Here is a 25,471-nt window from a genome sequence, read left to right on the forward strand (position 1 = left end):
AATTTGTATGCTACTATTCCTTGTTTAATCATAAACCATACCAATATTTTATTTGGCAAATGAGATACTCGCTTATCCGATTAAAATGTATGAAATTAAAGATCAAGCAACACATACACCCCTCCCCCAACCTAATCAGCTGTTCCCGCTCAGAGGTAAACAAGGTGGTCCGCCCATGTGACAGCTTTATAACTTAGTTCATGGAGTTTTGTATGTCATAAATCCTATATGAATGCACGCAGCACCCACTGGTCTAATGATATAATCGCCAAGGCAGTGAGCACCATCAAAACTATGTACTGTAGACGCTAGTTGTGAAGAAAATGAACGACTAGACCGAGCCAACTAGTCTTTACATTTTTTTTTTTTTTTCAAATGCCAGAGAACTGAGTTCTTAAAGGTTCTTTTGCCATTATTGATGCAGAATATTTGTTATTTTTTTTAACTGTCAACAGAATAGCGATAGGACTCCCCAAACTTAAAAAATTCTCGAATCCTGTTGAAAGTGGAATCGATATATTTGAGACTTTTACCGAGAATGTGTCCCCTAGTTAGTAAGAACTGTGTCAGGATTATCAAACAAACTTTTAAATAGATATCAACTAATCTCTACAGCCCACAGGACAGCTTGCACCCTCCTCACCTTAGATTGGGTTTATTTAGTACTACCTTCTCAATAACACATCTCGTTGGATGGTCTTTTTCCCTTTTTCTTTCTTTCTTTTTTTTTTTTTGCTCCTTCCACACTTAATTGCCTGGCCTGCATACTTGCTAAATCCTCGTCACCCTGCAGTACAGCAGCACTGCAGGACTTATATTTGTATATGACCAGGTCAAAGTAATGCATGATAGATTTCTGTATAGTCACAACTCATCCAAATCAAGTATAATGTCACTTAGTCAAGATAGTAAGATTTCCTTCAGTACATAATCTTGGAAATGGAATGCAAGTTATAGTGCCATACCACAGTGCATACACTAATACTTGTGAAACATTAACTGGCCAACCACAAAGAAAAAAACATCAAAATAGTCAATGTTATATGGTGTATCTTTCCATAAGCTTTACCTTTCATCAATCTGGGATTCAGACATGTACTAATTCACTTTCCAGATGCAGCCATGAGTCAACAGGTGAAGACACTGTTCTCATGGGACACAGAATTCAGTGCAGACTCTGCTGAGTTTTGCCCTGTTGAGCCCTTCCAGGACATCCTGGCTGTGGGTACCTACCAGCTTGCTGACCCTGACTGTCTTGAGGGTGCTGATGCCAGTGACCTTCCAAAGAAGAGGCTTGGAAGGCTGTATTTGAAACAAATGAAGGACAAGTCACTAGTCTTGTTGCAACAGATTGACATGCCAGCCATCCTGGACCTCAAGTGGTGCTGTCACAGTGTACAAGGAAACGTCCTGTTGGCTGTTGCAAATGCAGTGGGCCAGCTAATTGTGTACAAGCTAGAGTTCAATGGTGATCTTGGCCCATGCCTCACACTCCTATGCCAACACAATATTGACGAAATCTCGACTCTAGCTCTATCTATTGACTGGTCCACTCGCAAAGAATCTTGTGATGATCCAATGATTGCCATCAGTGACTCTAAAGGTAAAATTACTCTTATAAAACTATGTAATGAGGAACTGAACCTACAGCAAAGATTTCTAGCCCATGACTATGAAGCTTGGATAACAGCCTTCAACTACTGGAACACAAGCATCCTCTACACTGGAGGAGATGACGGAAGGTTTCGCTGTTTTGATGCGCGAGAGGAGCCAGCAGCAGCAGTGTTCACCAATAGAAGCCAACACAGTGCAGGGGTGACAAGCATCCACGCCAGCACCAAGTCAGAGTTCACAGTGGCCAGCGGGAGCTACGACGAAAGTGTGTGTTTGTGGGACACTCGGAGAACCAAATCCCCCGTGTCTGACCTCAACCTTGGTGGTGGTGTATGGCGTCTGAAGTGGGAGCCTGGACCTGAACGTCTCTTACTGGCTGCCTGTATGCACAATGGCTTCCATATTGTGGACACCTCTGATTCAGCACTCCAACATGTGGCCTCCTTCACTGGCCATGAGAGTCTGGCCTATGGGGCCGACTGGTGGTGGCCTGGCTCAAGTGGAACCAGTAGGATAGTGGCCTCAGCCTCTTTCTATGACCACCTATTATGTTTATGGGAATTCTCAACAAGCTGAAGTAACATGCATGACATTAGCCATGCACATAAGTCAGGTTTTCTTCATGTGTTATTGCATCAGGTATTTCCTCTCACATCAGCCTACTTTGTCCAAGATGGCAAAGTAATATTGTTGATTTTGTCTTTGGGAGTTATGGTGAGGACACTTAACAGGTCCTGGAGAAACTTATTTCTATTGTCTATTACAGTACTGCCCTTCCATCAGGGTGAAGTTGACAGCAGCTGCTGTTACTCACACACCAATTGTATTACTGATATCTGGTTGCAAGTTTTTATTATATGGTAAAGAAAAAAAACAATAAATAGAACCAATAAATAAATATGAAATAAGTTTTTTCCTTAAAATAATGAATCTAGCATGATAGTGCTGACAATAACTGATTTCTTGAAGATATACTTACACAGCTGCTTCAATATAACTTTTCCATATTGTCTTTTTTTCTGTCTTCTAAGATTTCACTTCACTGAAGTATTACTGAAGAAATCTATGCATACCAAGTTAATGTAATCATACATCCACTTGCCAGGCCAGTGTCCCTAATAAGTGATATATGATACTTACCATGGTGACTAAAAACAAACCAAATAAATTGTATTCTATTTTTCTTATCTGTGTTTATTATGCAAATTTACAATGTCTTGGACAATTTTGTTGTTTTGTCAACCAAAAGATATAGACTGTGTAAAGAAGCATCAGTGAATTGTGGAAAGTGAACTTATCCAATCAAATGTGGCAACCAGTGACGTGACATACTGAGAGTAATCCAGAATATAGATTATCCTATAAACTAAATCTGCTATGTACAAAGTATCTACAAATTACTCAGACTGCTCCGGCCAGGCCCAGCAGTCCGTCTTAAAAAAGAATGTACCAATGACCACATTGGTATCATAAACAATACAGTAAAGGACTAAAAGATGTGATATGTATCTCAAAATTAATCTAAATCAATAAAACATATTTGTCATAACATATAATAATAATGAGAATTCTTAATGTTAAATTGTTCTAAGCTACAATCCATCTTATTTGGCTCAAGAGCACTGGTAGTGACAGCCAGCACTCGCAGAGCACTGGTGTCTCACACATATAAATAAATATTTGTACATTACCACCAACACCTGGAGGCTTTAACCATTAGAGTGGTAATTTCTCAGGGATAGGAATTTTGGCCACTTCATAGAACACTCTGAAAAGTAAATAATGAATAGTTCAATAATTATATATTTACTACAACTTTCAACAGTTTCTTCCATCAGTATAAATAACATTGTCTAAATTAGAGAAAGAGCCAAACCAAAAATCTAAGACAATATTGCAAGAGGGAGACAGAGAGCAGCAGCCTTTTCCTTGAGATTGCAAAGTTTGGTGGACACTTACTTGTGGGAGTACTTGTTGCGGATTGTACTAAGGTGTTCCTTGGGAGGCTGACACATCATGCTGTGCAGCATCTGAGTCAGGTGGTAGATGTCTTCCATCTTGTAGCCTGACACAAAACATATACATTCCATTAACATCTTGACAATGCAGGAAAACCACAGAAAGAAAAGAGAATAGAGAAAGGAATAATTAAAAGGCTGAAAGGAGAAGTATCTTTGTGACAGTAGGAAGAACAAAGAAAATCCTCCTAAAGAAATACAATTAAAACATATATGTACTTGGTCACCCAATATAAAGGATAGATAGAGAGAGAGAGAGAGAGAGAGAGAGAGAGAGAGAGAGAGAGAGAGAGAGAGAGAGAGAGAGAGAGAGAGAGAGAGAGAGAGAGAGAGAGAGAGAGAGAGAGAGAGAGAGAGAGAGAGAGAGAGAGATCCTCCTAATTCAGAAATACAATTAAAAACATATATGTACTTGGTCACTCCAATATAAAGGATAGGTGGTTATGGCGCATCAGTGTTTACCTGAGTAATACTCCAGTGTCGCGGTCCAGGGGACCTCCTCGCCTTTAATGCAGCGAGACAGGAGCAGGGCGGCAGCAGCCAGGGCAGAGTCTGAGCAGTCGATGAGGTCATAGTCCATGAGGCTCATCTCCAGGATGTAGCGGGTGAAGGTGAGGTCCTCCATGCCCACCTTGGCACACTGAAATACCACCATCATTAACACTACTTTTTTTTTTTTTTTTTTCCGTAATGTAAGAAGGATAAGAAAAAAAAAAAAAAAAAAAATGGTCCATTGAGGTGCCAGTCCCCAAACAAGATATGTAGTCAGAAGGTAACTCCAAGGATAATACAGGAGTCTCAATCTCTAATTCCCACATCATGGGTCAATATTCAGAGGCTGTGCCGTGAGTGACAGTCCAGCCGGCACTGATCTTGTCACAAACACACCGCTCACCAACACACTGGGATGACTGTAACTACACAAAGCCTGGATTCTCATTGTACTGCTACTTAATGAAGTGCTTACTCTGTTAAGGCACTGAAAATTGCCATTCAGTCCTAATATTAATACAGTAAATAAAAAAAAAAAAAATCCAATGACTATTAAAGAATGCCATGAAAGGTGAATTTAAACCACTCTCATCTTGCAGCCATATATTGCAGTTACTGAAGGCACAATATATGCACTGACACACCCTTCATTTAAATATGCACCCCAGAAAGAAGAAAGTAAAACATCATTACTCCACATTATCAGTTCAACTTTCCCTGCAACAGAAACACTGACCCTTGCATATCTGCGGAGAAACCTGTAAGACAGAGGCACCCCCAAGTCAAACTCTATCTCCTTCAGTATTTTGATCTCCATGGCCAGCAGCTCCTTCCTGTTGTACGCGTCGTCACAGATGTACAGGAAGTCATCAACATAGGGAGGTGTTCGTTCCTGTTGGAAGAGGGAAACTAGTCATCATTTGCTCTTCCACTAAACAAAAGGGAAAAATATCTTGATATACCACTCTTCAGCAACAAAATGATTGAACTATTACACAATGAATCTTGGTCACTGCACTGATACTACTCACATCAAATTTACAGGCAATGAAGAGAGCAGTGGAGCCGATGAGCTGAAGAGTGTCTCGCTTGATGATGACTCGAGTCAGGTACAGGTCCAGGATCTTGACGCCCAGATACAGCGTCTCATGGTTCAACTCAAAGGATTCCTGCACAGAGAAGTGTAACCATTTGTCTATTACTTCTACATCAATGTCTTTATTACCACTATCAAAGACTCAACACTCAATCATAAATGTTATTACCACCAAAGTTCCACCCATTCATCATGTTTCTGTACTCTTAAATCTCCCTCTTTCTAGCCCGTATTCTCACCATCACTGCTTTTCCAATGCTCCAATTGAAGATACCTGTGTTTTTAAGAATATTTTTTTATGGTTCTGGTAATAGACATGCAAGATTTCTAGTTTATTAAAATGAGAAGCTGCCTTGAAGACCCAGCTAGTTGTCCTTGTGGCCTTGGAAAATTATTGTAATGAGAAGGGAGGGTGTTTATGAATGTGTGAATGTTGTGCCTCACCTGCACTTCCACCATCCAGTCCACCAGGATGGCCCGCATGCTGCGCATCACGTCAGGCTGCCGCTCAATGTATTTCTCAATCACAAACTTTTTCTGCAAAGTCACCATTAGTTAGTACAACCTTTGGAGAAATGAAGGCACAGACTATACTGAATCATGGAATACTTTGACACAGACCTAGTGACATCTGCATCACTCTGTCTACCCAACGTGTATGGAAACAAACAATGGAAAGATATATTAAGGCAAGTCCTGACTGAACAAATAACAGTACCAATGTTGTACCGTATGAGTTCAAAGGAGGAAAACTGCAACTGGACAAAACATACCTATAGCCAACAGGTAACAAAACAAACACGCACACACACACACAAAGTACATAGAGCATCCCATTACTATAATTCCAGAAGACAAGCCAACCCTGACACCCACTCATTACCATCCCCACCACCAGCAGACACTCACCTCTCTCTCTCGGTAGTACTTGAAGATGTGGTTGGCATAGTTGGCCACGGCTGTTGGGTCTTCCTTCATCTCCTGATCAAAGTCCTCCACTCCCTCGGGCAGTTCCTCCTTGGTCTCAGTCGTCTCATCCAGCACAGGCATCTTCATAACCACCTTGGCTTGCAGGGGACTGTGGGCCCGCAACACACTCCTTTTAGGCAAGCGATTATAGAGTGAAAGGAACTGTAGCAATCAACAATACAGGCGGCAATGACAAGAATGCAGACAAGTTAGTCTAAAAAATACACAGGAATGTATTATAGCAAAAGTGAGATACAAGCACATGTACTTGAAACAAAGAGGTGCAGGAATACATAGCAAATGAAAGAAACACTAACATGTACGATGAAGGTGCATCTTTTAGTTATTTGTACAGCAAGGACAGGCAACAACAGTACAAGGAATATCAACACAAATATACAAGTGACAATGAGATGGGGAACATGCAAAGACAATTCATTAGACTACAAGCAACATAACACACATACAAACTTACTACACAGATACTTGTACAGAAAAAAAGAATGAAGGATGAAGGTAACAGTAATGAGAAAGAAATTGGAATACATGTACACAACTTTTCCACTGCTGTTACTGAAGGAATTGAAGGAAGGCCAATACTTATATGGATAGATATACATAGTGGTTACAATACTATTTCCAATGGCAGTAATATAAAATACATTAGATGCAAGAACCTGAACAAAAATAAATAGAACTAATAAAAGGAGGATGAAATTTTAATATAAGAAAAAAATTGCAACATAGACTAAGAAAAATGGTGAGAATGAGGCCCATATTAAAAAATGTTTGACTCTCTCACCACGATTATTTTCACGGGCCACAGAAATTACTAGCAAGGTTTTCTAGTGTTTCGCCAGTCAATAAAATAGAAATCTTGTCAATCTGCCTCTAGAACCATAGGAACATCTTAAAAACCTTGCATAAATTTAAATAAAGCCTTCTGAAATAGTGGAGGTGAAGCATAGAAGAGTTTGAGAATATGAGCATGAGACATAATGAAAGGCAGAGAGCATCCCAGGACTCACCTTCCCTCTGAAGCTGTGATGTACAAGGCAGAGTCATCCATGCTTCCCTTGGACTCCTGTGAGGATGCTGTCTCCAGGGAACTGGGCAGCATATCACAGAACGATACATCTTTAGTCAGGTCCTTGCTGTGAGACTTGCTCCCTTCACCAGCAGCCTTGGAGAGATCTTTGGTCTGCACCTCAGCCAGCTTCTCTCCCTTCACCCTGATGGAGGACAGCTGCACAGCCTCCTTATTGATGGTGGCCTTCCCTGCTGCTACCTTGATCAGGGAGACAGTGGAGCGGCTGCGTTTCAGCCTGGGGACCTTCTTGGCGTCTCCTCCCTTCTTGCTGTCAATCAGCTTCTTCTCAATGGCCTGGTGTGAGGGAGGCACGTGAGCATGGCAAGACAAGGTAATGAGTAGTAAGCAAGGTAAAAAGTATTTGTTCTCTATGGTTCAGGATGAAATGGGGTCAAGTTACATTTGTCTCTGACTTTTGGCTAACTCTTGGATCTTAAAGGGAACTAGCAATCCCTTTTCTTTAACTTTTTTTTTAACTCTTGGCCATAAAAAAAAAAGTAAACAATAAAAGGGCTATGTGATGGAATAAAAGGACTACCAATCAGAGAAGTTGGGTGAAGACTTGCATGTGGGCAGACTGGTTCAGGGTCAAATGCACCAACATAAAGTGGTTTGGAAACACAAACAGCAGAACGTGAGGCAACTGACTGTGTGTCAAAACATTAATCCAGTGACTGCAGATGACCTCTAGATGGTAGTTAATCATGGTGAGTGTGTGTGTGTGTGTGTGTGTGTGTGTGTGTGTGTGTGTGTGTGTGTGTGTGTGTGTGTGTGTGTGTGTGTGTGTGTGTGTGTGTGTGTGTGTGTGTGTGTGTGTGTGTGTGTGTGTGTGTGTGTGTGTGTGTGTGTGTCATGCAAGGGAAAGGTTTTTATACATCCTTAATTCTTGATTATTTTTAAATATCATTCTCATACTAGTAAATAATAACAATTATAATTATAATAATAATTATAATAATAATAATAATAATAATAATAATAATAATAAAAGATTTTATTATTACTTATCAGTATGGCAAACAAGTAGTACTCAAGATTTTGCTAAAAGCCTAAGATAATAGAAAAGACCTACCCTTGGCTTAATTAATTGTTCTTAATTACGGTAAAGCAGGCACACACACACACACACACACACACACACAGAGAGAGAGAGAGAGAGAGAGAGAGAGAGAGAGAGAGAGAGAGAGAGAGAGAGAGAGAGAGAGAGAGAGAGAGAGAGAGAGAGAGAGAGAGAGAGAGATTAGCCAAATTTGTATAACTTAAATCAACTGTGATACAAATTACACACACACACACAGTCGCCCATCAACGCACCACCACCCAGTCCTTACATTGGTGATCTCGCCCAGTGCAGACCTCTTCTTGGGAGCCTTGGTGCCCTCGGGGACGCCCTCAGCCTTCCTCTTGAGAGTGAGCACCTTGGCCTTGTCCACAGCCATGCTGGGGCCATGGGCGCGGCCCGGCAGGGGAGGGCGCGTCAAGTTTTCGTTCTGGGGTCGTGCGGTCAGTCCGCGCGTGGCTGGCCGGGTGTTCATGCTGAAGTGTGCTGCAGAGGAAATAACACTGAATTATGGAAACAGCCTTGGCCAGAAAATAAAGATAAATAAAGGTAAAGACTTTTAATTCCTTCAGTAGTGGGACGTATTTTTAAAGTGAATTTTGGGTATAACTGGACGATTTGATTTACATTAGGAGAGAGAGAGAGAGAGAGAGAGAGAGAGAGAGAGAGAGAGAGAGAATCAGTAATGGCCAGTCTTCACTATTTTAATCCTCACACAAGTTTTTGGAGCTGTATACAATCATCAAATAGTAAGCAGAATGAATATGAAAACGTCATGGTACTGAAGGGGTTAAGGTGGAGGTTTCAAGACTTGGACTGGCAAACTCTCGGACCTGCTATGCAAGGGAACTGACAACTAAGTGTCTTTTTTTCGTTTTATCTTGCTCTTGGCCAGTTTTTCCCCTCTTCATTGAAAAATACTGTACAGGAGATAACATTAGGTAGATGATTATAGCTTAGAAGATAAAAAGATGTCACATAAAGGAGGAGGGCGTCGCATCACCACCAGAAGCAGAGGTGACAGCGTGTGCAACTGTGTATTCTGACACCCTTTGCTCTCTCACCATCACTGCTTTCCTAAGACTCCAGTTAAAGATACTCGTGTTTTAACAGTACTTTTAGGGTTCCCCTGAAAGACTGGCAAGACTTCTAGTTTATTAAAAGGAGAAACTGTCTTGAAACGCGGCCAGTTGTCTCTGTGGCCTTGGAAAATTGTCGTAGTGAGAAGGAATATGTTTCTGAATACGGAAGTGTATGAAGGAAATGAAACCAAGAATATGAGTCTATCCGATAAAAAAAAAAAATTAATAAATAAATAAATAAACAAATAAATAAAATAAACTGATTCTAGGTACAGAGTGAAATTTTCATTAAAAAAGGAGGCAAGGAAAATAGTAAAGTGTGACCGAACAGTACAAATAATCTAATAAAAGGAAAAATAACTATGATTACCTATATGACTGCTTGAAAAAAGTGAAAACGATATTACAAAACCTGATGGAGAAATAAAGATATAATTGAATTTTAATATATTACTGCTTGCACGGTATAAAAAACTAATGATAAAAAAAACAAATAAAAAAAAGCATGGTTATGGCGCTGCAAGAAGGTTAATGGCGCCCGGTGAGGTATTTGCATCGAAGAACGCTACCATCACTATGTTCCCTCTGCCACTGATCGACCAACTCCATAGATTCATAGAACCACTGACTGATTAAGCCGCCCAAACCCACACCACAAAATAGATCATGTAACATACTTTCACATTACTACATTTTATTTTCCCTCGACTAATTCATTCACGAAGAAGAAATAAATAAAATAATATGAACAGTTGCAGGCCGCGTAAACTAACCCGCGCACAACACACACACACACAAACTTCAAAAAGGAAGGTATAATGACTGAGCACATAATTATTATTATACCTACTACTACTACTACTACCACCACCAAGGATCAATGAAATATTATTTATAACTATTAATTTAGTCTAGACTACACAGACCGCTTGGGTTACCTGTACAGTTTTCATATGGAAACGAGCAGAGGTGATTCAAATTAACAGCTTAAACACCCTTATGATCCCTATTTCCCATTATCCTGCTTTTCAATCTTCCCTTAGTACTTATCTAATTAATAGTATTATAGGCCAATATTCTGAAACACTTCCGCGCCTCACAGCACTTTCACTATTTTTCAAGGGGCTCTAGTTGAAGTGACACGGGTTTTTAAGGATGTTTCTGTAATTCTAGTGACAAGTTAATAAGTTTTCTGCATTATCAACAGGAAGAAATATTCTTTATAACTCGGCTAATCGTCTCTGTAGTCTTTGAAAATGGTTGCGGTGAGAGAGGGAAGCTTCTTTACTCTAATTCAGAATCTAAGTAGCAATTGGTGGAATCCTCGCCTCAGCCTCATTACCTAATAACGCCAACAGGCGAATCATTATGATCTCAGGAATGGCTAGAAAACATTACAGAAATGCTATATCAATTCTGAGTAAGCCAGATGAATAAGCTAGCTAATGATAGTAATAAGGCAGCTAGTAATGCAGTCTACCCTGCAATAATGGCAGTAATTTTTTAAATACGTTTTTTCATACTTCTATACGTAAACTGAAACTCCGTGCTTGTGTTAGTATTTCCAACTTCCTATGACTTCATTCATTCAAGGATGTGGTTTCAAAGACATTTGTCCCTGTCCTTCTTGGCCGGTCCTACATGAAAGTAATGATAATAATAATAATAATTTCTACTCCCCGGCTCCAAGAGAGTAACTCTTATCGTGTATTGACAGTTGCATAAGACTCCAATGATAATATTAATGATAACTACGATCTGACTTGTAATGAGAAATCTGCACATTAACTCCAATTATAACGACAGTCTGCCTGGCAATATTCAAATAGCAATACGTACTAAGTTGTAATTAAATCATTCATCTTTGCAACATCCGTTAAAATTCGCACCAACATGTGATTTAGTCAATGATATAAAAATACATACAAATTCACTCGAAATTTTAAATCACTCCAGGGTAAATATTCTTGATATAACGATCTGCCGCTTACACACACTACTCCCTCAATTATCTCCCTCCCCCCCTCACACATATATACACACATGGATATTTCAAACGAGCCGGTAATAAATCATGACGGCAAAACAGCGGCTAGCGTAGACAGGTTACAGTTAGACGATCGTTATAGGCAAGGCAAGTCCCGCTGGGGAGGCCCTTTAAAAATACCACGCAAACAAATATAGCCAATGCATGCAAACCTCCGTAAGAAAATGAATATCAGACAGTTGCCATTCTTTCCTATAAACCACGTGGTAATAATAATAATAATAAGAGATTGCCCGCATGAAGTAAAATAGATAATTATTACACCCCCACCGTCATTTCCGACGTGGAGCCAAATTAAAATGTCTGTGGATATAAACACTAATCCTCCTTTTCTACCTATAAATGGGTATTTTTTTATCATTTCCTACACGGGGGTTAAGGAAGAGAGCCAACCTTTCACCCCCTTTGCTACACAGACACACGAATGAAAGGAGGAATAGGGGAGGAGAAAAAATATTAAATACCACTACCACCACCACCACGAAGCTCCTCCATGTCAACAGTCAGGCTGGGTTTACACTACTACCGTCTTTTCACAGCCATTCGTCGCCTCTACAGTCAGTTTGTTACCCCAGCACTGTCTGACGTACCTTATTGAGTGTTCAAGGCGTCGTCAAGGTGAAGTAGTGAGTGTCCTTCCCAGTAAATTTAATGTAAAATGAAGGAAGGTGAGGTGACTGACGCTTCAAATCCAGCCCCGCCAGGCTACTCTGTGCTCATTGGCTGGCCGCGCTGTGCCTCCGCCAATCATCGCGCCCATCACATCCCGCCACTTTCATATTTGTATACATCCATAATTTTCTATCTATATTAGTTCTTTTAGATGTGATGGATTATATTAATAATTTAAAATTTACGTATATACATATTCTTCTTTTATTTTCTTTTTTTTTTGGGGGCATCATTTAACGCCACTTGTTTTTTTTTTTTTTATACATCCATAGTTTTCTATCTATATTCGTTCTTTTAAATGTAATGGATTATATTAATAAGTCTAAATTTATGTGTATACTTATTTTCCTTTTCTTATCCTAGTGCATCACTTCCCGCCACTTTCATAATTGTATGCATCCATAATTTCTTATCTATATTCGTTCTTTTAAATGCGATGGATTATATCAATAAGTCTAAATTTACTTGTATACATATTTTCCTTTACTTATGTTATTCAAACTATGGAGCGGGAGGTTCGCCTTTCGCCTTCACACAGCCACGAACATATTTTGTTATCACTTTTGATCTATATGCATGCTTAGTTGGCGCTTTATCTTCGGTATGCTAGGTGATGTTTATGTTTTATAAATTCAGCTATAAGACATCTGTCATATGTGGAAAGTTATACCTATTTGTGCAGTACAGGGTGAAAAGGACAATTACAGAATACAACGAGACCTGGACAGGCTGATAGCATGGGCAGACAGGTGGCAGATGGAGTTTGCCAGCCGAAAAGTGTCAGGTTATGCATTTAGGTAAAGACAACACAAACTTTAACTATGAGATGGAGGGATGTTGGCTAGAGGCAGTAGAGGTAGGAAAGGATTTAGGAGTAGTGATAGACATTTACTATGAAATTTTCAAAGCAATGTTTAGAAGCAAGAAATAGGGCAAATAGGATCCTGGGTTTTATAAATAGAAATGTTAGTTATAAAAGTAAGGAAGTGGTGCGTAGCTTATATAATTCCTATGTTAGGCCCCATTTAGAGTATTGCATACAGGCCTGGTCACCCCACTATAGGCAGGATATCAACATGTTAGAAGCAGTTCAGAGAAGAGCAACTAGGATGATACCAGCATTAAAGCGCCTGGAGTATAGAGATAGATTAAAGGAATTAAACATGTTTTCATTTGAGAGGAGATGTATAAGAGGGATATGATAGAGTTATTTAAAATGTTCTCAGATACAAACTACATAGATGTGAGATCTTTCTTTACCTTAGAGGAGGGAAATAGGACTAGAAATCATGGCAGGAAGATTAGAAAGCAAGGCTGCAGGTTAGATATAAGAAAATATTTCTTTAGTCATAGAGTGGTAGACTTCTGGAATGCATTGCCAGAGACGGTTGTAAATAGCACTAGTTTGACAATGTTTAAAAACAGATTAGATAAGCACTTAAATTTATTAGATTTATAATTATGTATAGCACTGCATGATAGTTTTTATAAGAAATTTACTATAGTTAAACAAGACATGATCCCCATGTATGGGGACCACAAATTGTAGAGGATTTCGCTGCAGGACTTACCCCTGTTAATGGGCCAAATATTTAGAATTAGTATATAATGTATTGTGTACTTGTAAGTGTATCTTTAAGTACTGATGACGAGGTCGCTGTGCGACAGATACAGGATAACCTAGATGGGCCCTGGTGGCCCTTTGTTATCCTATTATTTATGTTATGTTATGTTATGTTATATGAAAGGACGATCACGGCAGAGAGAGAGAGATATTCCTGTCTCCATAAACGGGCACACAACATATTGATTAATCCTTACTGACACGCAGAATCAAGAACAGCGAACTTTGTGCACTCATTCTATAATTTTTGGTCTAGAGAGACTACCTAAATAATCACAGAGGTGAGCACGGACTCACGGAGCCTGCCAGCCGATAATCCACCACACAAAACTTTCAAGTGCAAGTCAAACTTATTATTGACTTCACCAAGGACAAAAGGACAAATATGGATGTTGTTAATATTTAACAGTATGAAATGCTTGCGTTTATTGTTATTCGTGATGAACCACATTTATAATAAAAAATAGTAAATAGCATTCCATCTCCATCATATATATTTTTCTCTCTTTTCTTTCTTCCATAAGAGGCAATGCCTTAGGTAGGGGAAGTAAATAACAGAAGAAAAGACCTGCCGAGGTGCCAGAAAGGCTATAAAGGATCATTCAAAATTGAAGGGCTATAAGTGTCCTGAAACCCATTTTTGATAGAGTTTAAGTCATAGGAAGGAGGGAACACAAGCAGGCAAGAAGTTCTAGTTTATCAGAAAGTGACTGAGAATCCTGGATAGTTAACTCATTCTCATTGTACTAACTTTTAACCCCATATACTATTATTTCCTCACACAGTACTCACGGTGCATAGTATATTCTTGAGTGACCCATAATTAAAGACCTTGTTCAGCCCATATCTTGTTTTACTTATTCTAAACTTCACCTCTGCAACTGTTCCTCTACCCACTCCAATTGGTCTCTCAAAATACCTAAATTAGATAATTGTTCTATCCTTTCTGCAGCAATCTCAGGCTGTTTCTTCTCCTCAGCACATCATAAAACATACCTTGCTTAACTCTAAATACATTATTTTCAGTCATAATCTTCTAATCCTGTTATATCATGCTTTTTAATTTCCCTGATCATGTAAATTATTTGATAAACACAAAACTTATACCAATCTCAATTCAGATCCTTCTCATGACTGTACTATCTTGTACCAGTGAACCACCAATGGTACATAATATATTTTTCTCAACGGATTTGAAGCTATCCACAAAAGTCATCCTCACCACTACCACCACCATCATCAATACTCTTCACCCTTCCTACAACCTCTCCCATGAGGCAGAGTGGGCTTGATTTAGGGTTAATCTCATCAGCAATAAGAACACCATTACCAATGCTGTAACTGCCAATATATTCCAACCTGAGACACTCACAATATACTTTTAGGTCATAAGTGTAGAGTTCAGCACATCACATATGGTTTCAATCAAAGTGAAATGTATACAACAGCTTACCTCTAGATGCACAGTATCCTTAAGGAATACTTAAAGTGTACAGAATAAAATGTTTCATATTTACATTATTACATTTATTTCAACTTCACTTTCCTTCCACTTATACAAACTGCCTATTGACCTAGAATTACATAAATAAAAAAAAGACTTGTAGGACATATGAAGCAATGGCCCCTCAAAGATAGAGACCCTCAGGGGTTCCCTCCTTCTTTCTGTACAATACATTCTCTTTCGATTTCTTGAAGTCCTCACTGGTGACCTTCATCCTCCGCTCCCTGAGTGCCATCAGCCCGGCCTCAGTGCAAATAGCCTGGAACACAACCAAACATGCACATTACACATTACAGCACATGTACACACATCAACATTTATATTGCCTTACTTACATAATACCTACATACTACTGTTCCTATATCTATACTAACCAAGCAATACTTAACTTTAACAATAAGTTTCAACAACAACATTTGAAGTTTTCATTTCATATTTGTGTATAGAAGAGTTGTCCTATGCATTTGTGGAATTAGTGTCATGTTGCAGGACATTAGCACTTAGTACCTATGAATTTATAGCCTGTTTGATTTTCAGTGCAAGGCAAGGATACAGGATGTGAAATTAATATATTGAAGTGTGTAAGAAAGATGAGAAGCAAGATTTCAGTCATATGAAAAGAAATGGAGAGGTGCATCTTGCAAGAGAAGACATGGAAATGGAAGTAAGAGGGATGCATGGAAAAGAAAGGATCTGGTGGAAGGACTACAAACAAGGACATGATGGACCAAGAATTAGATGAAAGTGATTTCAAAACAGAAACATCTGGAAAAGACTCATTACTAACAGCAACCCTAAACACAGATCAAGCTGGGAAGAAAATGCACAATTCCAGTTAGTTTACAGCCATTCCTTGTATATATACAGTAAAAGTCCTTAAATCCAGAACCTTATAATCCGAAAATTCTTATAATCCGGAAAATTTGAAAGGCTGAGTTAAATATGTAAAAAGTAAGAAATAATAGTAATAAATATATAATAATAATAGCCAAAACCGAACATATCATCACCGACATTGAGTTTAACACAAACTCGTAAGAGAATAATAATTGGAGGTATTATAAGTGGTGTTTTATGTTTCTGTAGGTGATGTGCGTGCGTGTGTGTGTGTTGCGGAGTCCTGTTATCTGCGTGGGTGGTCCAGCTGGTGTATGCCCGACGCCGGTGACGTGACTGGCTGGCGTATGATGTTGGAGGCCTTTCTTTCTTTTGGTTTCCCTTTATCAGACATCAGTAAATGTTTTATGTTATGAAATGTGTTTTGTATTATACTTAAAATTATTTTATAAAGTGTGACATAAGTATTGTGGACTGTATACATATTATGTGGGGTACAGTACAGTACAATCACTCAAACTTCTCAGTATATGTGGATGGTGGAATAGCCTACGTAAAATAGTGAAATCACCTACACAAATACAAATTGACAAGTAGGAAAAGAGCAATCATCACATATGGGCCGCCATAATGGCTGGAAAGGCCCATGATACTCCCCCATAGCCTGGCAAATCTTCAAGAAAAAAAAAAAAGCCTACGTAAATCTTGTGTGGTGTGGTGAGGAAGTACACAGTGGACTGGTGGTAGTAGCAATCCCTGTAAGATGTTATGACAGTACTACAAAGAGATATAGCAAGTTGTGGTTAGTTTAGTGGGGTTTACATAGTACCCTCAAGATTTTAACCTTACTTTCAGCCTTACTATCTAACAATCCGGAAAATCCTAGAATCCGGAATGCCTGAACCCCCATGACTTCTGGATTTCAGGATTTTTACTGTATATAGAAAAAATGTATCAAACAATCTACTGAAAAAATAAAAGAAAAAAGAAAAGGGAGTGAACACTACCTTTCATCACCTCCTCTATTATCTGAATTTGTGGTTGGCAGCAAACTGAAGCTGTGGCTAGCGAGGGAAGACTGTATTGTTAAAAGAGAGAATGCTACAAGACGTGACCAAAAATGAAATGTCAGCACACACAGCGCACCTTAATGTCAGCACCGGAGAGGTCATCCTTGGCCATGATGAGCTCATCCAGGTTGACATCGTCGGACAGGGTCATCCTGGAGGTGTGGATTTGGAAGATGCGACGCTTGGTCTTCTCGTCGGGCAGAGGGAACTCAATCTTCCGGTCAATTCTGCCTGGTCGGATGAGTGCCGGGTCAAGAGTTTCGATCCTGTTAGTGGCCATGATGACCTGACCAAGACAAAGAGTAAGATCAGGGGTAGAATAAAAGGATCAGGGAGAAGAACATAGTTCTAACAAATAAATAGAATGAGGGGGTGCTGCCACAATATTCTCTGTACATCACAACATAATGTGGCAAAACAAAGACTATTCCCTGTATTGTCTTTCTAATAGTGTGGTACATTGCTTCCATTACCTCACATAAATAGACAGACCTATACACCACAGGAAAACCACACCTTGTCTCACTTTGAGAATAAATATACATGTAAGGTGATTCTCAGCCTCCTCACTCTGTCTCCTTTAGTTGCCTTCCACAGTGTGCCAGGAACAGTAGTAGTAGGTTATTCTTCCCACAAGGTCATCAAATGTATAACCAACCAGGCTGTTTGCACATTGACATGGCCCATGCATGAATGATGAAAATATAGACATAATACATCCATAAAAATCACACAGTATTTTGTCAAAGAAGATCTAAAGAGGCCCAGGCTCAAGCCAGGGTCTGCTGGTTATTCTTTGTTGCTCTACCACCGGGCAAATAGCTGAGTCAAGTCTGAAACAGCTGATTTCCAATGGATCAACACACACACACACACACACACACACACTGCAATCACCACATGCAAGGAGAAAGAAAAGCACCAAGATTAAATGTAATAGAAAATCTAACATGCATATAATGGAAGGGAATGAAAAAAAAAAAAAAAAAAAAAAAAAAAAGAAATAACAAATAAATTAAGTAAGTAATAGAAAATAAGTTAAATAAATTAAGTAAGTAATAGAAAATAAGTTAACAAAAACAAGGTAAAGGGAAGAGACAAATGATCATTCAACTAAAGTACCAATGAAATAAAGAGACAAAAAACTGAGAGAGAAAGAGAAACACGAATCACCACCACCACCACCAGCAGTGAAGCCTGACCTTGACATCCCCCCTGGAGTCAAAGCCGTCCAGCTGGTTGAGGAGCTCCAACATGGTGCGCTGGATTTCCCGCTCACCGCCCGAGTTGGAGTCATAACGTTTGGTGCCGATGGCATCGATCTCGTCAATGAACACAATGCTTGGTGCGTGTTCCTCAGCCACACGGAACAGTTCCCTCACCAGCTTGGGCCCGTCACCCTGAAGGGACATAACAAAGGTGGTGTGGAGAACAATACTAGGCTTCATAATCAGGTTAGCACAAAAGGCAATGACAGAAATAAATTTTGAGAAGATATCACTAACTCTTGACTCACTAGATACCATAATACATATTTATCAGAAAAGTTGGCTTCCTGCATTAGAATAAGGAATAAGGTAGGTGCAGTTGATAGCATTGAGAAAGTCTTCCCTTCCCTTACCAGGTATTTCTGTATGAGCTCTGAGCCGACCACCCTGAGGAAGGTGGCACTGGTCTGGTTAGCCACAGCCTTGGCCAGCAGGGTCTTGCCGGTGCCGGGCTGGCCATACAGGATGACACCCTTTGGAGGCTTGATGCCCATCTCCTCATAGTACTCAGGATGGGTCAGGGGAAGCTCCACCGACTCCTTGATCTCCTGAATCTGGGTGTCCAAACCTGATAGAAGAGAGAGAGAGGAAGAGGAGACATAAGATAGTGTGGGTTGATGAGGCAGGAATGAATGACAGGCAGTGGATGAGTGAGCAAGATGTGTGCTAATGTTAGTGAGATGAATGGAGAAGAAATCAGAATACTCATATGAAATCATGAGTCATTGAATGTTACAAGGAAGGAAGGAAGGAAGGAAGGACAGACTGACTGACTGACTGACTTGGTTCCCTCCAAAAAAGTTAAAATATAAAAAGAAATGTTCAACAATTTAGTTTGTACGGAGTTTAGGTAGTGATATTAAAAGCAGGTCTTTTTGCAAACAAGTGAAACAAAGTGAAATGAATAAAGGTCCAACACACCACAAAGCACAACACTGCTGCACTGTCCTCACCTCCAATGTCAGCATAGGTCTCCTGCGGCGCCTTCTCCAGCTTCATCACCGTCACCATGGGGTCTGTGTCGTCACTCAGCACACCCACCACTGCATGGACCTGCACACACACACACACACATATCAGTGATTAAATTTATACATTCCTTCTGCATGCTGTGCGCACATGCGTATACAGACACAGACACAGACACACAGACACACAGAGACACACACACACACACACACCAATCATTAAACTGATACGTTCCTTCTGCATGCTGTGCGCACGCATGCACACACACACACACACACACACACACACATGGGGTGCACACTAAATTGTGCACACATTTTTCATGAGCGCTGACAACCACGTACAGATCCATTTACATTTTCTTTTCTGTCTAATATATACAACAAATAAATAGATTTTTGTTTGCTTTGTTTGAGTGAATGTTTGTGCATGTACCTGTATGTCAGTATGAAAGTAGAAACACACACACACACACACACACACACACACACACACACACACACACACACAACTTATACACATGCTTTGTTTTATGTACCCATCTGTTAATTTTCTTGTACATATTTTCATATGATTGAGTGTATATACATATGGTGTCTTAATTAGTGTATAAAAATATTAGTTAAGCTTTCTTCCTTGGTGGTAGTACATTGTATACATGCTAATCTTCCAGTGCAATAGATTTAAAACTGACAAATTAGGTCGTACAGTCAACTCTCAATGAATGTGAGTATTACGTTCCTGGAGACGTCGTGTTATTGAAAATTGCGTTATTCAAACATGACTTTCCCAAAGAGAACAATGGTAATAAGGGCAGTTATGCTCTTGGCCACTGGGAAAGTCTACTTTGGGAAGTTTGTTACTCAAGTCTAAAAAAATTATCAATACATCACTAAGTCATGGAAACAATAAAACCACACGTCATTTTACCTTCAAGTACATTACATTTATACGTCACTAACACAACAAAGACACATCCTCACATTCACATCTTTCTTGTCCGGGAAATCATAAAGATTATCAATTCAACATGATTTGTCATATTATTTTACATGCCAGGAATACTATCCTTTATTCATACATTTATCATTAATGCATTTAACAAAATAAACCATGAGTATTTGGTGGTGGTTGGTAGCAGTGTTTGTTTACCTTCACCTCAACTGACTGAACCACACAGTCCTGTCCTGACCTGACCTGACCTGACCTGACCTGACCAGACCATGTTGCCTCACCACTTCACCAAAGCCAACATGGAAAATTTTACGAAGCGAACCAGTCCTATTACTGCTGCAGAGCATTACTATTAACAGACTTGAGGAGCCAGGAAAAATTACTTGTACATAAAACCACAGACGGCTGCATTGCCACCTCCTTCAACTGTGCAGGCTATGGGAAGAGGACAGTCCACCAGCTATCTACATAAATGGGTACAGGGATTTCTCAATTTCTCTGAGGGATACGTTCATGAAGGGATTGTGTAATGTGAAAATCTCAAAGTGAACATGATTACTGTACTAAAGTGTAAACTGGTTCTACCAAAACCATTTCCCCATTGATGCACTATCCAAACTCTGTGCTGTGGCAAGGACTGACAGTGATAGCTGCCAGTCAACCTGAGTGTTTGGTGTGGGGTAATGTTTAGGGATGACGTCATCGAGTCAAGTTAACCCAGGTGAAATTGAATAAATTGTGTTACTCAATTGTATCTCCTTAAATATCAAGTTGCACTAAATCAAAATCACATTATTCAAACTCACACCAATCGAGAGTTGACTATATTATTTAGAATAGTATTTTCTGCTCTCCCTGCATGCAATTTTTCATTAAAACCGGCTTTCCTAGGAGTCTCCACTTGACAGATCGTGCCTGATATATGTACTGATTGTAAAGCTGTCTGGATACTTTAAAAATGGCAATAAAACTTGACTTACTTACTTACTTACACATACACTTTCTGTCAACTATATCACACAACAGCACAAATTAACATTATGACCTTCACTCCTAACCGAAATGGAAGTTTACGTACCGTACACTGAAAGAAATTAAGAGCATAAATAGAGACAGACAACATAATCTTACTCCACCACTAACTAGTTATGCACCATTGGCTGACTACACGAGAGTAACAAATAAATACCATTAATAATAACAGCATCAAATCACCAAAGCAATAAAAATCTGCATAACCTCCCAATCTGTCAAGCCTCATTAATCTATTTCACCAGCAACTTCAGTTCTATCAAGTGGACCTTGTTGTTTAATGCTTTCAGTACCAAAAGCATTTCCATACTTATTAAGCTTATTATTTGGTGATTTCATACAGTTTCTGAAACTTATGTGGACAATTAAAATAGTGAAGATTGTGGCCATTCATCTTCTGACCTCCATACACCCTTCCTAATGTCAATGATATGGTCTACTCATACACAAATCTCAAGGTAAAAATGTATCCCAGTATTGAAGGCGTTATTATTTTTGTTGCCCTAAGCTAATTTTTCCCTCTTACATAAAAAAAACTGCAAGTGGCCAAATAATCAACAAATAAAAAGCAAAACCTTGTAATAGCCCCAATCATTCACCACCACAGACCAAAACAAAACCACCACACACACACACACTAACATAACCTAACCCACCCTACCATACACTGCACTACACCAGCCAACCACCATAGACCAAAACAAAACCACCGCACACACACTAACCTAACCTAACCTACCCTACCATACACTGCACTACACCACACCAACCACCACAGACAGAAACAAAACCACCAGCACACACTAACCTAACCTAACCTACCCTACCCTACCTTACTCTACCCTACACTACACTACTGTACACTACACTACTCTAACCTCACCACCACAGGCAAAAACAAGACCACCACCACACGCTAACCTTATGATTGAGAAGGACGGAGCAGCCGGGCTCGAGCTGGTCCTTGTCGACGAAGGAGAGGATGGAGACATAGTGCTCCGAGCCAACGCTGGTAGAGACAATGGCGTGGTTGTCGTCAATGATCTCCTCCAGGGTGCCCACACTCATTGGGGTGCCTCGCAGGTCATCCACCTTGCTGCGCTCCTCCTGCAGTGCCCAGAAAACAGTGATAGTGGTGAGTGAATGGTGCAGATCATTGGAAGGTGTGGGTATGGTTAAGATGATGAATGGTTCTTCCCCCAAGTGCCAGGGAAACAATGTAATCCTTTCTTCCTTTTATCTACAATGTACATTTAAGTCTATAGGCACAGTAGTAAAAGTAAGGTAATGAGAGTGACTGGGGGCAGGTTATTGGCAGGAATGGGTAGAATATAAGCATAGTAGTACCAGTAAGGTGATGAGAGTGACTGTTGCAGGTTATTAACAGTTTTCAGTCGAATACAGGCATAGTAGTAACAGTGGCAGTGGTGAGAGTAACTGGGGGAGGTCATTGACAGGTGAGGTGTAATACAGGCATAGTAGTAACAGTAAGGAGGTCATAGTGTGTCAGGTGTGAGTATAATACAGGCACAGTAGTAAAGTGACTGGTATTAGTGATTGGCGGGTGTGGGGATAATACAGGCACAGTAGTAAAGTGATTGGTAGAAGTGATTGGATAGGTGTGGTTACAATACAAGCACAGTAGTAAGGATAAATCTATGGATGATAAGGTTGGGTAGATATGAGTAGGCAGTAAATTTGATGGACTACCATGTGTATGCCTGACAACTTCTTGCAGGTTTCTTTTTTTATTCCTGTTCTTTAATGACTGTATTTAAGTTTATACAAGTTTTTTTTAAGGTATTTTTATTGTTCTAGATGAAGAGTGACATTATTTCTACATTATGAACTGGAGAAACACTGTTGAAAACCCAACCCAGCTAATCATCCCTGTGGACTTGGAAAATAGAGATGGTGAGAGCAAAGCATTTCTATATATGGAGCTTATTTCCTTCTCCATGACAGAACAAATGAACAAAAAGATTGGTGCGAATGACTGTAAAAGTGAGAGTCTTGGCTGCTGTTGTTTTTTCAAGAAGAGACTTTTTGTTTTCAATGTAACAGAAAATCTGGCCAAGGGAAACAAAAAGATTAAACAAAAAAAAACCCACTTAGAAGCCAGTTCCTGAGCAGGTCTGAGAGAGTTAGCCAAAAGAATGGGATAAATGTCTTGAAACATCCCTCTTAAATGAGTTCTGGTCAAAGGAAGATGGAAATACAAAAGCAAGTAGGATTATGTATGTGTATGTGTGTGTGTTCTTGTCTTACCTCCTGCTTCTCTTCTTGTGGCCTCAGAGTCTCCTGGTTGCGGATGAACTCCTCCTCCATCAGCAGATAGTCCTTGATGCGCTCCAACTTCAGCATCTTGAGTCGGCACCGCGTGTGTGGCGTCACTGTGGGGAGAGAAGACAAAGATAGTAAGTGGTGTGTGTGTGTGTGTGTGTGTGTGTGTGTGTGTGTGTGTGTGTGTGTGTGTGTGTGTGTGTGTGTAGAGTCACTGCACGGGAGAGGTGAGGTGAGATAAAGAAAGAATAAATAAATAAATAAATAAATAAATAAATAAATAAATAAATAAATAAATAAAACAAATTAAATCAATCTTACACAGTACTTTGACTAAATAAACACACACAAAATCAACGACTCAAATTACCCCTTTCAGTAGTATGACGCATTTCCACATTCACTCTGCTTACTGTTTGATGATTTTATATAACTTCAGAAACTTAAGTGGGGAAGGGATTAAAATAGTGAAGAACATGACCATTAATCTTCTGACCTCCATAGATCCTTCCTAATGTCAATAAGATGATCTAATCGTACACAAATCTCAAGGTTAAAAATGTGCCTCAGTATTGAAAGAGGTTAAGGAGAATGAACAAGGCACAAAGAACATTGACATTAGGTATTTCAATGTGTAAGTATTGGAGTTGGTATTGTGTCTTTCACTTGGGAGTTTGTTCTCTGTCACAGGTAGAAGGGGAGGCCAAAACAGAACTTCAGCATTCAAAAGCAAACAGGTCCACTGAAGAAGAAGAAGAAGGAGGAGGCCTACCCAGAGGAAGCTTGTTGGCAGCATCGGGTCCCTTCATCTTCCTCTTCTTCTTGCCAACACGAGTAGGGACCGGCGGCTCGTACTTCTTCTTCTTGTCCTTCTTGTCATCACCGCCTTGGCTGCCGCCCCCCGACCCATTGCTGTGGCTCTGACCCTGCAACACCACACACACCCATTAATACACGCCACACACCACCACTGCCATTTGTACACACTACACACACCTATTAATACACACCACCACTGCCATTAATATCACACACACCACCACTGCCATTAATACCACACACACCATCACTGGCATTAACACACACCACCCCCTACCACTACCACACCCCCACAGCCATTAATACACCACCAAACATCACCACTGCAGGCTTTGAGGGAAGGCTGGGCGGGTTATTGGTGACAAGGGCAGCCAATACAAGGGCATCTCACCACACACCACCAATTAATAAGGCCAAGAAAGAGAAGACTGTAAGATTACTTTATTACATTCATTGGTGTGAGAGAGAGAGAGAGAGAGAGAGAGAGAGAGAGAGAGAGAGAGAGAGAGAGAGAGAGAGAGAGCAAATAAGTAAATGGATGAGAACAAACGTGAAGTGGGCATCTAAACTTCTGAAAACAAAATAAATTAAATAATTTACCACACAGACTGCACTATAAACTCTCGACAATCTCTCACCCACGAAAAAGATCAATCAATAAATAATAAATAAAACAATATACCACACACGAACTAGAGGCAGACCACTCACTCACTCAGTCAGTCATTACCATATTTCCTGCACTCCTCCTCCTCACACACTTCACAGACCCTCTACAGTAACAGCCACAGAGCCACACACGCCTCCTGCCCTGAGTATAGTGTAGTAGTAATGGTTTATTTAGGCAAGAGAAGGAATTGCCCGTCACTCACCATGGCTTGCGGTCCTCTGTTGACACTCAAGACTCGCCAAACCCTCGACTTGATCTGGGTCAGTCAGTCTCATTATATCTTATTTCAGCTTATATTGCG

At 39.9% G+C, this 25,471-nt stretch overlaps 3 protein-coding genes across 8 annotated transcripts; 1 reads left to right on the forward strand and 2 right to left on the reverse strand.

Annotated features, from left to right (window-relative positions):
• Nucleotides 1–124: 124 nt before the first annotated feature.
• LOC123520060 (diphthine methyltransferase-like) lies at nt 125–2,797 on the forward strand. Of its 3 annotated transcripts, none has more exons than XM_045281937.1 (2): nt 125–155; nt 1,115–2,797. In XM_045281937.1, exon 2 carries the CDS (start codon nt 1,123–1,125, stop codon nt 2,188–2,190), a length of 1,068 nt encoding a protein of 355 aa, XP_045137872.1. In that variant the 5' UTR covers nt 125–155; nt 1,115–1,122; the 3' UTR covers nt 2,191–2,797. The 3 variants fall into 3 exon arrangements, with proteins under 3 accessions (XP_045137872.1, XP_045137873.1, XP_045137870.1); XM_045281938.1 differs by having other exon boundaries at nt 155–276; XM_045281935.1 differs by lacking the exon at nt 125–155 and adding an exon at nt 186–210.
• On the reverse strand, nt 2,783–12,215 carry LOC123520059 (G2/mitotic-specific cyclin-B3-like). Of its 2 annotated transcripts, none has more exons than XM_045281934.1 (10): nt 12,059–12,215; nt 8,611–8,825; nt 7,218–7,573; nt 6,130–6,298; nt 5,665–5,757; nt 5,156–5,293; nt 4,861–5,016; nt 4,095–4,272; nt 3,574–3,679; nt 2,783–3,382 (listed from the first exon to the last, which is right to left on the reverse strand). In XM_045281934.1, exons 2-10 carry the CDS (start codon nt 8,812–8,814, stop codon nt 3,331–3,333), a joined length of 1,452 nt encoding a protein of 483 aa, XP_045137869.1. In that variant the 5' UTR covers nt 8,815–8,825; nt 12,059–12,215; the 3' UTR covers nt 2,783–3,330. The 2 variants fall into 2 exon arrangements, with proteins under 2 accessions (XP_045137869.1, XP_045137868.1); XM_045281933.1 differs by having other exon boundaries at nt 6,130–6,319.
• Nucleotides 12,216–15,276: 3,061 nt separating this feature from the next.
• LOC123519972 (26S proteasome regulatory subunit 4) lies at nt 15,277–25,471 on the reverse strand. Of its 3 annotated transcripts, none has more exons than XM_045281726.1 (10): nt 25,373–25,471; nt 24,454–24,607; nt 23,667–23,791; nt 22,320–22,505; nt 21,445–21,450; nt 19,397–19,496; nt 18,797–19,011; nt 18,378–18,575; nt 17,252–17,461; nt 15,277–15,527 (listed from the first exon to the last, which is right to left on the reverse strand). In XM_045281726.1, exons 1-10 carry the CDS (start codon nt 25,373–25,375, stop codon nt 15,393–15,395), a joined length of 1,332 nt encoding a protein of 443 aa, XP_045137661.1. In that variant the 5' UTR covers nt 25,376–25,471; the 3' UTR covers nt 15,277–15,392. The 3 variants fall into 3 exon arrangements, with proteins under 3 accessions (XP_045137661.1, XP_045137662.1, XP_045137663.1); XM_045281727.1 differs by lacking the exon at nt 25,373–25,471 and adding an exon at nt 25,231–25,340; XM_045281728.1 differs by lacking the exon at nt 21,445–21,450.

This window comes from Portunus trituberculatus, chromosome 46, assembly GCF_017591435.1.
Source record: "Portunus trituberculatus isolate SZX2019 chromosome 46, ASM1759143v1, whole genome shotgun sequence".
NCBI classification, from domain to species: Eukaryota; Metazoa; Arthropoda; class Malacostraca; order Decapoda; family Portunidae; genus Portunus; species Portunus trituberculatus.